This window comes from Procambarus clarkii, chromosome 18, assembly GCF_040958095.1.
Source record: "Procambarus clarkii isolate CNS0578487 chromosome 18, FALCON_Pclarkii_2.0, whole genome shotgun sequence".
NCBI lineage: Eukaryota > Metazoa > Arthropoda > Malacostraca > Decapoda > Cambaridae > Procambarus > Procambarus clarkii.
Window position 1 is genome coordinate 43,223,032 of NC_091167.1, and position 17,438 is coordinate 43,240,469.

Below are 17,438 nucleotides of genomic sequence, written 5' to 3' on the forward strand. Positions count from 1 at the left end.
GGCATTTGGACTTTATATTTGCATATACTCCTGTAGGGAATTCAATTGCGAACACAATAATACCAAAATGAAAGGCCTAGGACGAGAATTGAGATGTCCAAAGTGAAGAGTGTGAAGTGAAGAGAGAGCTCTTGCCCGCTCCCGGGTAAGACGCTCTCACTTTCTCGCCGGGTTTTTGTGATTTATATCCATTTAGTCCTGTAGAGAATTCTATTGCGAACACATTGATACCAAATTGAAAAACCTAGGACCCGCCTTCGGTCTCACCTTCCTCTGGTCGGTGCAGTGTTCGATCTGTGTGAGGTTCTGGGTCTCGTAAGGGGCGCTGGCTCTTTTGCGGTTTGCCCCATTGAGGGGGCGATGGGAGGAAGGCTTGCACTGTTCACTCACGCTGGGTGCCCATGATGTTCGTAAGTTCGCTGCTCTTGCTGCTGTCTTTGGCAACATGTCCTGGGCTGACATTCTGGTGCGGGGATTTTGGTGGTCGAACAGGGTCCTGGTTACACGTTCCGGGGCCCAGTCGGGCCTGTGTCGTTTTGGGTCGGCGGTTGCAACGAGTGGTCTCGACTTCGAGTTGAGGAGTGAGCAGCGACCGCCTCCCGGGTAAGTCCCTCTTACACTTTTCCTCTGTGAGTAGTTAGCTACGGGGAGCCAAAGGGGCTAACCCCAGAAAACCAGCGTTGAATGTAATGAAATACCATTTTCTGATTGAGACCCGGAGGCTCCCCGGCATCCCTCCCTCCCTCTGGTCGACAGTTTTTCACGTATTTTGACATCCAGCCTCAGAACTGACTGGTGGATAGCAGGCATGGGGGGGTCTGGGGTTCCCCCTTCCTCATCCCGGGGAGGGGAGAGCTGCGCAGACAGCAGCGCGGCGACGTGTGACGTCATACTCGTTTGCTCGTTTCTTTTAGGGGAGTTCTATCCACTTGTTCAGCTTTTGGTAGCAATATTTTTACCAGAATAGGGGTTTGTTTTGGGATGCTTACCTTTCTGGGTGCCTGACCTGGTCGATGGCAGGCATAGAATGCTTCCAACCCCACGGGGGGGTTTCTATAGGCCATTGCTCCCCATACCTTTCTGAAGGGGCCAGGTTCTGGCTTGTGGTCCCCGGTAGGCCCACAGAACTCCATACACATGATTGATGCCAAAGTCTGACATTAGCATATCAGCCTAGTAAGCTCAGGGGAGCCTCCGGGTCTCACCCAGAAAATGGCGTTTCATTACATTTAACGCTAGCTTTTTCACATGACGATGTACTTTATCATATTTTATTGATAATGTTGTGCATCTATTTGACCTTATTTGCATATATCCCTTTAGAGCATTCTACTGCAAAAAATTTAATACTTAAATGAACGACATAGCATGAAAATTGAGGTGAAAAAACTGTAAAGATTATAACCATTGGAGTGTGGTTGTCTGATCACGGGCAACGTGTGGCCTAACTTGAGGTGCACTGCGAGTGGCCTGCCAGGATAGGCAACATGTTAATAATGTCTAATTATATGAAACATTCACTGAATTTTGTTTGTGGGATATTACAACTAGAAATTAATTTAACAAAATATAATTTAAGTTAATTGTTATTATATTACCTTTTCTTCATTAATTGGTAAAGACAGGTCCATCATGGGTTCAAATACCTGTGAAGACCAGTGACATTCTTCGCAAAATACTGAAACAATGATAAAACATATTTAAGTTACAATACACAAAAAGTACTCTGCATTATGACATGTATCAAACATAGATGGTCAATCTGTAACAAATCTTTGTGGAGCAACTAAATCAAGTCTTAAATAACAAAGAAGCATATTAAAATATTGTACCTGAATACAAAAATTTTAACAATAAAATATTGGAGATGATAAATACCTTACCAAATGTGCCAAAAAATATGAAACCGAGACTGAAATTCACCTTTCCGAGTCATTACTCGATTGCTTTCTAGATCAGAATTCATTCAGGACATTGCTCACACAATAGGTTCTTATCAACTTTTAGCCCCATAATGACATGTTTGAAATCATTAAAATGGTTTGCTATATAGCTGGTGAGGGAAGGCAGTAGAGAAACTTTTTCCAATCCTTCCCCAGGAGAGAATGTCTGCTGATTCATGGCACTAAGCAATATAGCACTGATCAGTGTATGATAGCCTCAGGGAGCTGACGGGGCTCCTCACAGAAAATAATTTAGAAAATGTAAAATGATTGTAAACATTTTATGCATCACCGAGCAGGGCCCTGGAAGCCTGTTACGCTCACCATCGGGAACACGAGGAGAGACCAGACCATCAAAGCATTAATGGATACAAAATGGATATTCTAAGATTCAAGGAAGACATGTGTAATTACTGGTTTGAAAATGTTAGCATGTTGTTGATCTATGAAACATATTACTGGGTAGCATAATAGATGTGGGATTGCTGGATTGTTTCATGCATAGGTTAGACATATTGTACATGAATGAGTTTTGTTGGTATAAATAGGAGGTGTCTCACACTTGCTAAAAGGCCTTCTACAGTTGCATTGACCCCTTATGTTCTTAAGATGCTGTTGATTATATTATCTGATTAGATCTCTAAAATTAGCACACATGACAGTGGAAAAGGTAAGAGCTTCTGATATAGTTAGATAATAGATAAAATCAGCACTCACCAGTACTTATTAAATGACCACCAAATATCTGGTCAACAATTGTGTGAGTTGCTTGTCTACCATATCCCTTTATCATCATCTTCAGTCGTGGACTCACACTGTTTGGATCAGTCTTCTCAGAGAGTGCAAATGCTCGTAAAATGGCTCGCTTTGCTCTTAAAATTTCTTCATTTCGTATAGCTTCAAGAAGACATCGCAAGAGCTCATGTGCATCTTGCTGTTCGTAACCCTGAAACTGGGTGCTTTTCTTGCATATCTGTATTGGGAAGAAAATAAGAAAAACTTATCTTACATACAAAATATTTTAAAAATTTTAAAAGAAGCATACAAAAGTTACTGTGTGCATTTTCAAGACCTGCCAGGGATATTGCTATACTACAACCAATGCAAGAATACTTACTATAATCATTCAAAGAATATCTACTTTAATTATTAAAAGAATATCTACTATAATTGTTATAAGAATAATATTACAAATTTTATAAAAGTAATACCTTCTATAATTTTTATAAGATGATCTATAATCGTTATAAGATTATCAATAATTATTATAACAAAATGATCTACTATAAGTATCATAAGATGATGATCTATAATTATTATAAGAAGTTGATCTATAATTATTATAAGATGATGATCTACTATAATTGTTACAAGAAGGTCTTCTCAATGGTCTTCAATGACCAAATCATTGAAGACCAGCTAATTTAGAGAACCAAATTATATTACCAAAGGATGACCATCCTAATATTACAAAGGATGAAGTTTTAATATTAGAACTTACAATTAAAACCCTTTCCTTTATTTAAATAATGTCGCCTAGAAAAAATTACACAAATGACAACACTTACTGACGAATCCATCCCGTGCAACTGCCAAAAAAACAAAAGAAATGCTCGGGTTAACAGAAACTAGGCTTAAATAAAGGACCTACTCCACTGAATGATACACAGTGCATATTTAACATTACCATGAAACATTTAAAAAGAACAATGTTAAATAAAGAAAAAAAACACACAAAAGATATAATAGAAATGTGAACAAATACATTATATGCTCACTAGTCCAAATAGAGAAGTTTTGAATTGATGGGTAGTTACAATAAAATCAGAGCAAAATTATACTCAACACGTGGTCTGCACGCAGTTTGGGTTACAGGTGCTTACTGGAAAGCACCTCCAAAGGATACCTGATCAACCAGGCTGTGACTCATACGTCAGGCTGCGAGCAGCCGCGTCCAACAGCCTGGTTGATCAGTCCAGCAACCAGGAGGCCTGGTCGACGACCGGGCCGCGGGGACGCTAAGCCCCGGAAGCACCTCAAGGTAAGGCAAGGTACAGTACCAAGTAAAAGTGCGAAAGCAGAGAAACAACCAGCAAAATTCGTCATATAGAAACGAGAGGACTGTATCAGATTTTGCCATGGCTAATGCGAGAGGCAGCACAGATATTATGCAACCCACTAACTAGTTAGTGTGTTATGAGCTTTCAGAAATCTACAAGACCAAAAAATATCATGAGGCTTCCAGTTACAGATTAGTATCACTGACATGCATTCCATGAACAAATCCACAAGGGTCGTGATGAGGGTTGGAACCTACGTCCGGGATAATCCCAGACTTGTGGATGTGTATGCATTCCATGTAAAATATTAGACAAGATAATCAGAGAGAGACGACAGAACATGTGGAGATGACTAATTTTGTAAAGAAGACAAAATGGTGATCCAGCAGAAATACCAGTCTAGCACAAAGACCAGTCCAGCACAAAGACCAGTACAGCACAAAGACCAGTACAGCACAAAGACCAGTACAGCACAAAGATCAATCCAGCACAAAGACCAGTCCAGCACAAAGACCAGTCCAGCACAAAGACCAGTCCAGCACAAAGACCAGTCCAGCACAAAGATCAATCCAGCACAAAGAGACAGTCCAGCACAAAGACCAGTCCAGCACAAAGACCAGTCCAGCACAGATCAGTCCAGCACAAAGACCAGTCCAGCACAAAGACCAGTCCAGCACAAAGACCAGTCCAGCACAAAGACCAGTCCAGCACAAAGATCAATCCAGCACAAAGACCAGTCCAGCACAAAGATCAATCAAGCACAAAGACCAGTCCAGCACAAAGACCAGTCCAGCACAAAGATCAATCCAGCACAAAGACCAGTCCAGCACAAAGATCAATCCAGCACAAAGAGACAGTCCAGCACAAAGACCAGTCCAGCACAAAGACCAGTCTAGCACAAAGACCAGTCCAGCACAAAGACCAGTCTAGCACAAAGACCAGTCTAGCACAAAGACCAGTCCAGCACAAAGACCAGTCTAGCACAAAGACCAGTCCAGCACAAAGACCAGTCTAGCACAAAGACCAGTCCAGCACAAAGACCAGTCCAGCACAAAGACCAGTCCAGCACAAAGACCAGTCTAGCACAAAGACCAGTCCAGCACAAAGACCAGTCTAGCACAAAGACCAGTCCAGCACAAAGACCAGTACAGCACAAAGATCAATCCAGCACAAAGACCAGTCCAGCACAAAGACCAGTCCAGCACAAAGATCAATCAAGCACAAAGACCAGTCCAGCACAAAGACCAGTCCAGCACAAAGACCAGTCCAGCACAAAGATCAATCCAGCACAAAGACCAGTCCAGCACTAAGATCAATCCAGCACAAAGAGACAGTCCAGCACAAAGACCAGTCCAGCACAAAGACCAGTCCAGCACAGATCAGTCCAGCACAAAGACCAGTCCAGCACAAAGACCAGTCCAGTACAAAGACCAGTCCAGCACAAAGAGGGCCTCATAATTGGGGAATGGCGCCACATAAAGGGGGAAGATGCCGAGACTAAGATAACATGAAGCGGTTCATGTTTGGCCGCCAGAACATCCCATAAAGCTACAGGAAGGAAAAGGCATTGATGGTCCACTCCATGGAGATGGGACGGAACTGGGACAGGTCGTTGGACACTCCCAGAATATGGATGGCACAAAGAGCCAAAACCCGAGAACCCAAAAGAAGAGCTACACACAGGGTCCAGCTCCAAAAAGGCAGGGACTGAAGAGATCTCCCTAGTTCAGACAATGAACCATAGGGAAACAGTCAAAATGGAGCTGGAGATTACAGAGCCTGTGGAATCCAAATCCTCCACAGCACCTGACACATGGCCACAAACTTCCACACTGTGCTGGGTTCCCGACAGAGGAGGAAAGATCAATGCCCCTGACCAGCCAGGTGATTGCTGGTTACAAAACCCCAGCTAAAGGCGAGCAAAGGCATCTGTGAAGACATTGAGCGAGGAAGGCCTCAGGGGATCATACCCCCTGAAAAGCCAGAAGAGGAAGCTGGCGACACAGCAGTTGACACAGGGTCAACAGAGCCTGCACCCAGTGGCAACCAACCAAAGTGACATGATCGTTTCAACCGCCCCCAAAGCCACCCAACCGAAAATGATCTGACAAAGACGTGTGGAGGAAGCTTGCCAGGACAGACCCCAAGCACTTGAAAGGAGGCTTGACTGACCAACGCCACCAAAGACTGACAGAGATGCCCCGAAAACCCCACAAATCATAGAACCAAGCATCGGCAAACCAGACTAGCTGCCCCCCACCACCCCCATCAACTGCATCAATAGCAACTGGACCAATGTGGAACCTGAGACTGCCTTGTGAACAGAGCGACCACAGTGGCAACCAGACTTGTCGACCTGACTTAGTCTGCAAGTCAGACTAAGCAGTCTGACTTGCTGACTGCTTAACCAGCACTCAACAAGAATGACCCTGCTAAAGACAAAGATGGTCCTTCTGCCACTGCTTCCAACAAGAGGTAGTAGCAGAAGACAAAACTTTAGACTCTTTTGTGGCATTCCAGAGCATGCCACTGCATCCTCTGGAAAGAGGAATGGAGAGAAAGGAGAGGCAGAAAGAAAAGCAAGGGCCCAGGCCAAATCTAGAAAAAGTGCCAGCTTATGTGTCAGCAGGCTCTGCTGACACATAAGGAGAGGGAGAGCCGCCACGGATGCCATGACTGATGCCAAAACCCCCACATGAGGTCTACTCCCAATTTCTCCGATATCCTCTGTAAGCCAATCCGAATGCAGATCAAGGAGACTAAGAAACTGCATGACAGCCCAAGTACTGACGGGCATACAAGTCATCCACCACAACCGACAGCAACAATAGAAGAACTTGTGCATGGAGCTGCACAATTTTTTGGAGAGAGCTCCAAAATCCCAGATAAACAGATAAGCATTAAGGGGCCTCAAAATTAAAGTCCCCAAAAACAACTGAAACATGCTCGCTCACCTTGTGCCACTCAAGTGAGTGAGGGGCACAAGACAAAACCATGTCTTGTGGTATAGTCTCCTGGTCTGGCAAAAACCATGCCAGGATTCAAGAGAAAACAAAGGATTGTCTCATATCCAGGATGACTCTGGAACCTTGTAATATACCCAATAGGAGGAAGAAGATCTAAACTCCATGCCCTGTAACTGAAGACCCTCTGTGGAAGATACAAGAAACCATGAAGGATCAATAGATACCCACAGCCCCAATTCAGACTCCTCCCACGCCCACAAAACAGCAACCTAGGAGTCCTAGGGAAGAGCCATCATCCACGCACACCACTCGGAACAGACAGCTAAAGTCCAAAGGAAAAACATCGAGAGAAGTGGCCGGATAGCAGGAAAACCCAAATGCCGCAGTGAGACCGAGAGGCTCAACTGCTGCCACACCCGAATCACATGGGGAAATCCCTAGAGCAACACAAGCCACATTCTGAGCTAAACCCTGCCCCAGACCCAAGGTCTGAAACATTTCAGGGCCAAAAGCAGGCCGGAGCGGCTCCGCCAGCACCGCACAAAACGAGATGCTAGACACGTCTGTATACTCTAATTTATATTTGAAAGTCAGTATTGAGGCTGGGTTGTTTGAGATCGCATCCTGCACAAACACACTTTGGAACTGTTCATTTAGTGTTTCACACATTTCCGTTTCAGTCTCTGTGAATCTGTCTTCCATTTGTAGTCTTTGGATTTTGTGTTCAATGCATTTTTTTTATGAATTTATAGAATAGGCTAGATTCTGTTTTACATTTCTTTGCTATTTCTGCTGGTATGGAGTCCTTACCTGCAGACACGAGAGTCACCATTGAGTCATGGGAAAATATTAGAAATGGAGTAACTTTATGTGCCTTAAATACAAGATCTATAGCATGCACTGAGATAACCCACGATGAGCTACTGGATGCTATAAAAAGTGGCAGCTCCACTGCTCCGGGAAAAGATGGAGTAACGTATGACATACTTAATTATTTAGCCGGTATGAAACCTAATCCCTTACTTGATTTGTTTAATATGAGTTATAGAGAGGGAAAGTTACCAAGAAAATGGAAAGAGGCTGTCATCATTCCTATCCCTAAGTCAAACGGAGGCTACAGACCTGTCTCCTTAATATCCTGCTTTTGTAAAATGATGGAAAGGATTTTGTTAAATAGGCTACTCTACCTTGTAGGTGATAACATGTCCAATAATCTCTTTGGTTTTATCAAAGGCAAAAGTACTGCGGATTGTCTCTTAAAGTGTTTGTCTAATGTGGATGACAATTGTAGAGTTTTTGTTGATCTACAAGGAGCGTTTGATAAAGCCAATGGGGAAGTAATCTTATACGAATTAGCCAATCTGGGAATAACAGGGAGATTGCTACACTGGATAAGGGATTACCTGCAAGGCAGAAAAGGTCAGGTGTATTACCAGGGATACATGTCTGAGGAACGGAGGTTTCAGTTAGGTACCCCACAAGGGGGAGTATTAAGTCCCACCTTATTCAATGTATTAATGAACAGATTAGCATCAGAGATGTATCCTCCAGGGGTCACGACGATCATATATGCTGATGACATTCTTATACAAGGCACTTCTGGGAACAAAATTCAAGATGCTCTTAACATACTTGGTACAACCTGTCACAAGTTAGGCTTAGTTATAAATGCAGATAAAACCAAATACGAGTATAGGAAACGAAGAAATATAACACTTACTCTAAATGGTGTGGAACTGAGCCGTGTACAGAAGTACAAGTATCTGGGCATGTATGTTGGATACACATGTGAGAGTAAAAATGCTGAAATAAATCATATCAGCACCTTATGTAAAGCCCGTCTGCATCCTCTAAAAGCACTGGCTTTTTCTGGTAAAGGTGTTGGGGTACCTATCTTGCGGATGTTATACATAAGCACTGTTCGATCCCTGATAGACTACGCAGCACCCGTATTGTCTTACACAGGCCAAGGCAGAATTCAAAAAATAGAGCTGATACAGAACGAGGCTATGAGGATTATTCTTGGATGTCAAAGAAATGCAATGATTGAAATAATGAGAATGGAATTAAATTTACAGAGTGTGTGTGATAGAGTCCGTGACATTAACACTAGAGTATCTATTCGTTTCATGCGGAGAAAAGGAGGGGATAAGCTGTTTGAGAGCGTTCAGACCTGCTTGAGTGACGTACACACTTCCAGGAAACTGAGGGAGACTCGCTATACGAGAGGATTAGCTCATGACCTCAGGGAATACGACGTACTTGACTGCTGTAAACCCTCTCGAAAGTGTAATATGTCTGCTCCCTGGAAAGTACAGAAAATAGACGTCGAAATTGTACCCCTCAAGGTGAAAAAGATTCATCATGAACCGGGACAATTACGGTGTTTGTATGGAAGCATGATATCTCGGTTACCAAGAGGCAACAGTTTACATGTATATTGCGACGGGTCGGTGGCGGAGGATGGCAGGGCAGGGTGTGGTGTCCTAATAAGGGATTATACGGAGTTTGGGACTGTGGACAGGATAATTGAACTCCGGCTTAGTAATTATATATCATCCACACAAGCTGAACTGCAGGCCATTCTGGCGTGTTTGGAGGAAGTACGTCATGACGACAAAAATGTTTTTGTATTTGTCGATAGCCGAGGAGCACTGGAGTCCTTAAACAGTAGAAACCCAGTCTTCATGTCTATAGTGGAGGACTGTAAGAGAAGAATAACTGAGATACAGCTGAAAGGTTATAGTGTGAAATTCATGTGGATTCCATCTCATGTTGGAATAGTGCTTAACGAGGTGGCGGATGACTTGGCCAAACGTGCCACATCAAAACCACAAGTTGACATCGAATGTGAATTCACAATGAGACAAATAAGAAGCAAAATCAGAAATATTCAGGCACAGGCGGGAGTGGAGAGGAGAGAGATAATGTATGAGAGTAGTCAAACCATGCAACACTACATGTATGTGAGTCAAAACACCCATTTCACTTATGGTAAAAGGAGAAATGCTTGGAGTGACTCTGTGTACATGCGGCTCAGGCTTGGGTACAAATATTACTGGGAATATGGGATAGATGTTCATGGTAATGACACGAAGTGTAAACTATGTGGTATGTTAAGGTCTCACACCCTTGCCCATTATATTCTTGATTGTCCGTTGATTAGTGTATATAGAAACACTGAGATAAGGACTGTTCCTGAACAAATAGCCTGGATGTGTCACAACGGAAAGGTTGATGATATTCTTGAGAGATATAAGAATTTTGCACCAAGATTGTAATATTTTGTTGAATTATCTGCAGGTGTCTTGCAAATTGTCTAGGTCATAAAAGTATTTGTGTGTACGTCTGATACCATACTACTTGTGAGGGAGGAAATGTATATGTTTACCTCTCAGAATGTTTGGTAATATGTTTATTTGTGATGTGTGTATATGTATATATTAACACGTTGTACTGAACGGGGTGAGAATAGCTTGAGCTACCTCATCCCTTTGTGTGTATTTTACCTCAATAAACTTATTTCAATTTCAATTTCAATTTCAATTGCTATTTCCTTCTCAAAGTTTCTTTCTGCCTCTCTTCTAACTGTTGTGTAGTTGTCTCTCGCTTGTTTGTAGGTTTGGCCTCTTCCTATATTCATTACATTTTTTTGTCTTTTGTTCTTTGGTCTGCTCATAATTTCTACTAGTTTTGCTTTCTATATTTGCTGCCCTGTTTTGGAATAAATGTTCTGGCAGGAAACTGAAGCCTGGTCCCTCAAGTTTGAGTCAAGGAAATTCACCTTTAGTCCATGAGACCCTCTCTTAACATTTACGATCATATGGGAAACACCTGCTTTAACTCTACCTACCATAAGTACTTTTGTGAAATTAGGCCTTGAAGTGCACATAGATTATAGAACATTTTATGTATGTACTGATAAAAATATCATAACTACGTACACACCAAAATACAAGAACAATGCTGTTACATAATATCATTAACAAGCTGTATTTCTTCATGCCACCACCAACCTGGCCAAACAAATGTCCTGGATTTAGTGACGGATTTTTGCCAATAGAATGCATATCCTTGAGGAAAGCTGCCGTAGCGAGGGTCAACGCCCCACCTTCACGAAGAATGAGATCAAGAGGTTTCTGAAAAAATGTAAATAAATATAGTAACATATCAGCCATAATGGATTTAAGTGTAAATATGACAAAACACAAGTCAATGTTTAAGGATTCACTCACAACAGCAAAAATTATTTTAAAAACCCAGCATTAAATGTAATGAAATGTGTCTTCCCCTTCTTCTTCCCCAGGAGGGGGAAGGGGAAGCCCCAGACCTTTGCACCGGCGATCCACACCTTCAGTTCTGAGGCTGGATATCGAAATTTGTGAAAACTGCCAACCAGACAAGGGAGGGTTGCCAGGGAGCCTCCAGGACTCACCCAGAAAATGGCGTTTCATTACGTTCAACGTTGGCTTCCTAGGGGAAGAGCCTATGGCTCCCCGAAGCTACAAAACCAAATACTAAGGAAAAAAGGGGACTTACCCGGAAGGCAATCAGTGCTCCACACCTCAACTTGAAGTCGAGAAAGGCTGCAGCCGCCGACCCAAAGGGACACAGGCTCAACTAGGCCCAGGAACGTTCACGAGGCAGCGTGCAGCCAGGAACATGTTCGACAGGGAAAACCCTGTGCTCGAATGTCAGCCCTGGACATGTTCCCAAAAATGGCCGCAAGAGCAGCGAACTTACGAACGTCATGGGCATGGGGATAGACCGCAGGCTGGCTAGACTTAATAACCCTGCGGACAACCAGAGAGACCCATACCCACAAACAGGGAAGAAGGGAAACTGGATCAAACCAAAGTGCGTCCCTGGACACAGAAGCCGTGGTGCACAAATAACAACGGAGGGCCGCAACCGGACACAAAACATGATGCACCCCCAGCCTGACCAACCAAGCATCAACAACCCAAGGACCCCTCCGGAAAGTCTCATTCTTCACCAGAAAAGAAGAAGACGGCAGCAGACAAACAAATCTATCTCCACGACCGAAAGAGCAGAAACCCCTGCACCAGAGGAGAGCATAAAGCTCCCTGACCTGACCCCTAGAGGTCAATGCCAACAGGAAAAGAGCTTTCGAAAAACAATCCTGAACCAAAGGGGCCACAACAAACCCAGGAGGAGAAGAGAGTAGGAGAGCACTCTGTCCAAAGACCAGAACGGCTCAGGCAGCACATGAGCAGACCGATGGTGAAACAACACCCGAGACAGCTTGCGAAACAGGCAGACGTGACATCAATACCAAAAGCAAGCTGAAGCGGCTCCGCCAGCACCGCACAATACGAGGCGACGGTCCTGGAACAGCCATGAGAGAAAGGACAACATCACCCAAACCGAAAGTGAAGTACAACGACGAAGAGTCAAAAAGAAACTGAAGGACCACCAGGAAACAGCATACTGCCGCCGAGACAAAGCCCACAGGTGGGACATCATCAACGAAGCCCACAGGTGGGACATCATCAACGAAGCCACCTGATCATCATACAACTGGTGATAAACTTAAGTAAAAAATACCAAACACAAAGACTTGAGGAGAAGAGCGAACCAGATCTTCTGAAAGAGGCGGAGTCACAGAAAAAACTCCGGATTCAGACACTGGGCAAGCAGCGCCTGAAACCATGGCTGGGTCGACCACCATGGGGCCAAGAGGACAACTCGCCCCCTGGTAAGTCTCCAAGCGAGCCAAGATCGGGAGCAACAGCTGAACCAGAGGAAAGAGGTACAGGAACCCCCACCTTGACCAGTCCTGCCGAAAGGCGTCGCTCCCGACAGTTTTGGGATTGGGGAAGGGCGCCACATATACTGGAAGACCCCTCGACCACGCCGATGCGAAGAGTGTAACAAACTAGGTTTGTTGTAGGGAATTATTCAGTATGGATTCTCAGACATGGGGGACCGAGTTTTGAAAGTTTGGAGTCAGACGGTACTCGACCTGACTCAAGCAGAGAAAGGTCATCTCTCCTAGGATTAGCAGATAAGATTACAAAATAGCCATCGCCTTTGTCTTAAAGCAACGTATAATGAATTATTTAACAAAATTCAGTAATTTAGAGGAATTCAAGTTTTCATACAAATTGTAGTCAATAATATACCTGTTCAAGTATCAAGAGTATTCTCAATTGTAGGAATAATGAGTAAGTCACCATCAGTGACGTCAATAAGAGAGGACTAGCTTCTGATGCGGATGAATCTTGACGACCCTGGGTCAAGGGTCACCAAAGCCCTCCATATTTAGTAATTCACAAAGTTCAAATAGCCATATTGTAATTGGAAATAGCCTTTCCCTAACATACCTGTACGATTCCCATCAGTTTATAAGAGTTCCTCTGTTGTTCAGTACAACAGAGGTTAGTTGTTCAATTTAAACCCTGCTTAGTGAACTAGTAAACCTGGCGTAGGAATACCCCTCTAGCCTCAGTGGTGAGGAGAGCGAGGTAGAGACAGTGTGGACTCGGTCGCATCAGCTGGTCGCATTGACAAAGTATAGTTGCTACGTTTTTGTATAAGTAAATAGTTCATTTCATGCCTCAATAGGAAGTGTTAAGTTAGAGAGCGAGTTGATTTAGCTGTTGTTTAGATTTTGCATAAATAAATAATTAGTTTGTTCTCTGTATTTTATTATTTCCATGAATATGTTGCATGTCCTTGTCACGTGGTCTCCATGAGTCTGAGTTTTAGTTGGGCCGCAAGCCTAGCAAAGTTTAAGAGATCATATATCCCTTTGTTTTCTATAATTCCCACACTTAACGTAGATTCATCCCTCCTTTTCCAAGTAATTTGGGGATCAAGCCCCAAGGTTTTAATGATCAATTAATTGGTCCAGACCCCGATTAATTGACACATCTGGTTAATGGTCTGGTGGTGGCAGCAGAAGGAGATCCCGGCTAAGACCACGTGGCGTGGGACTCGGCTAGAGTAACTCTGGGATCCCTTGGTACTAAGTTGAAGTAAATATAGAATACGGGTGGGTAAGGACGAAGGTAGAGCCGATACGAGGCGAGACGTGGGAAGCCGAAAACCTCCGGAAGGACGGAACTGAAGAACCCGCAGGGACACTGAACCGAACCCGGGGAGGAGCCAAGCCTTAATCCAACTCGAATACAGAGGGGGAAAAGGAAAACCCCACTCCTTGTAACAGTAAACCCCGCTCGGAGGGTCGGAAAACCCAGGTGGGATCCAACGGGGCCCAAGGCCCCCAAGTCAGCTCCTCCCCAACCCAGGGAACCTCCACGTCAGGCCACGGGGGCGAGTCATCCTCCAAAGCCCAGGCCTCACAAAAACAAAGCCGGGGCAGCCAAAATAGCAGGAAGAGAGTGGGTCTACTGGTCAGACCCCCAGAGCTACAGCTGGAGGAACAGACTCGAATGCCTCCGTCGCAACCCCAGAAGGGGCAACCCCCGAAAACGCCAGAGTCTCAGAAACCACTAAACCCGGCTCCGACCCCAAAGCCCTGAGATGCTTAGGCATTGGAAGCAGGGGAAAGGGGAACCGAATGAAGCACAGCAGGGGAAAAAACAAGGGGGCATGGACTGAACCAAGGCTGACGCGACCAACACCCCAAGTCCGAGTCCCTACAAGCAAAATGGGGCAGTCTCGGGGCATCTGGGTGAGCAACCAACCTAGCACATTGCAACAACTTAAATCTATCCTGCAACGCTCGAGCCGACTGCACCCGAATAATGTCATCAGTAGACTGGGTGAATTGAGTCACAAACAAGCAACAAAGCTCGCAGGACTCAGGGTCGAATGTGTCACCGACCCAATAGACAGCAGAGGCAAAAACAATGAGTGTCGTCCTGAGGCAAGGGGACAGAGCAACGCTCAAACTCGCACAAGGCAAAGGGAACTCATGGGCAGCATCCATCAAACCAGAGTGCCCTGCAGGGTTTCCCAGGGCACCTAGAATGGGTCTGCTAAGAGTAATCCCAGGCAGGGTACTGCTAACCGGCACCCAAGCTACCAACCAACACTGCTGTGTGTAGAGTTATCCAGGTGGTTTACACTAGAGCCACCAAGGGAAGGGCAGGAGGAGAGCCACCAGAAAAAAAATAGTTGCTTCATGGTTACAATGCTCAAATACTTTTGTACCAGTATTTTAATGTTATAATCAATACGACAATGCACTTTCTAGTCATAGAAAAGAAATTTTGAGAAAGCAGAAAAACAGACAAAACCATAAAGTATCCCCACCAGAGATACCCAAATAAACCTTACCAATTCTAAGTCGTCATCCACATCCTCTCCATCATTTTTCTTGTCTTGACTACTGTCATTTTGACTATTCAAGCCCTGGCCATTTTCTGACATATATTTGTTTAGCTGTACCTCTCCATTACTTTTGCCTTCAACACATAATTCTGAAGACTTTAGGCGCCCAGGAAGGAACATGTGCTGACCACTTTGGCACTGCACATCAAGCAGTTGTGTTAGGAAATGTGTTTGTGAAAGACTCTGCATCACTGAGTTGAAGAAACAGGTGTTTCCCAAGTTGCATAAACCCTGGAAAAATAAAATTTTGTTAACTGACAAATTAAATCACAAATGATATACAGTTGTACAATATTAATTTATTAAACCCTTAGATGACTTATTACTCAAGGAAATTTCCTTCATTTGTGTGGTATCATGTAGAATATTTCTTAACCATTCCTCTGCAAAACACAATCATAAGCCCCATAAGCCCACACACACACCTTTAACATTGATGATATAGCCTGCAAATGTTCAGTTGGGATGACACTATCAGAGGTCTCTGGTGATATAGTGACTTTGATCTGATAAATTTGGAAAGGAATCAGTGACCATCTAATCTCAGTGAGGAAAACATGTCATCTGCTACCATCCTGCCCCAAAGGATATGAGGCACAAAATTCATGTTTATACATTATTATTAATAATAATAATTAAATTACAGTGGAACTTTGGCACTCAAACTTAATTGGTTCCAGAACTCGTTAGAGTATCTGTTCTGTACCAAATAATTTTTTCCAGTAAGGAATAATGTAAACTGGATTTTTCCATTCAAATCACAAAAAACCAGCGTTGAATGTAATGAAACGATATTTTCCAATCACAAAAAACCAACGTTGAATGTAATGAAACGATATTTTCTGGATAAGCCCCGGAGGCTTCCTGGAGCTTATCGGGCTAATGTATGTTATATTAGATCCGGACATTAGCTAAAGCGTTCAGACCTACCAGGGACCATGAGCCAGAACCTGGCCCCTTCAGAGAGGTTTCAGGGAGCAATCGCCCTGGAAAACCCCCTTGTGGTTGGGGTTTTCCTTATTTGCCATCGATCGGGGTTAGGCACCCAGAAAGTTAGGCATAACAAAACAAACCCCACATGGTAAAAAACTAAAACAGAAAACTAAACAGAGAGGTAGAAACTCCCTACAATCCCAAGGAAACAAGCAAATATCACACTTTACTGCCATGCCGATCGTCCGGGCAACCCTCCCCGCCCCGAGAAAGGAAAGGGGAGCGACGGCTGCCTAGCATCAGTTCAGAAGCTAAGCTTCAACTAACGCAAAAAAAACTTCGACCGGTGGGAGGAAGGGTTGCCAGGGAGCCTCCGGGGCTCACCCAGAAAATGGCATTTCATTACATTCAATGCTGGTTTTCTGTGGGGAGCCCCTACGGCTCCCTGGAGCTTCATACCCAAAGAGAAGGAAATGAAAGGGCTGACCTGGGAGGCGGCCGCCACAAACTCCGCAACATGAAGCCGAGACAACAGGCTGCAACCTGCGACCCAAGGCAACACAAGAACGCACAGGAGCAGGCACGCGCACAAAGAACGGGCAAGCCTGAAGCCCCACCATCAACTGTGCCAGTCCCGGAACCCTGGAGAGGAACGTGCCAAGAAGTGACTTGGAGGTCCAGGGTCACCATCCAGGCACCCGGCCCCAACAGAAGCCGGACAGGAGACAACAGTCCCCCGAAGAGGGAAAAGAATCCAGGGTGCAGACTGAACAAGTCCAGAAGAACCGCATATCCACAAGGCCCGTGTCTGCAGAGAGCAGACTGGAACCCCGGAAGAATGGGGTGGATAGACCACATCCAAAAGCACCCACCAAGATAACATGACGAAGTGCGGGGGAAGAAGCCCATCCCGCCAGCCCCGAACCCCCCAAAGGGGAAGAAGCCATCCGCCACCACCAGAGGCCGGAACTAAAAACACCCACTAACTGCAGGACAACAGTCAAGAGAGCAAGCTGCTCTCCCAGCGCCCCGTCAACAGCGAAGGGAACGGAGCCCCATCCGAAAGAAAAAGCTTTCTGAATATATACCCTTCCGAATATGAATATATTATATATACCTGTATATATATATATATACACACACACACACATACATGAGCTACGAGGAGAGGTTAAAGGCATTAAATATGCAAAAACTAGAACATAGAAGAAAAA

At 44.4% G+C, this 17,438-nt stretch overlaps 1 protein-coding gene across 1 annotated transcript in view; it reads right to left on the minus strand.

The window, feature by feature from the left end:
* Usp16-45 (ubiquitin specific protease 16/45) overlaps positions 1 to 17,438 on the minus strand; it is a 214,554-nt gene that overhangs the window by 77,410 nt on the left and 119,706 nt on the right. Inside the window, 5 exon segments of the mRNA XM_069326551.1 lie at positions 1,599 to 1,678; positions 2,661 to 2,916; positions 3,512 to 3,532; positions 10,986 to 11,108; positions 15,238 to 15,522. Coding sequence (XP_069182652.1) covers positions 1,599 to 1,678; positions 2,661 to 2,916; positions 3,512 to 3,532; positions 10,986 to 11,108; positions 15,238 to 15,522 — 765 coding nt within the window.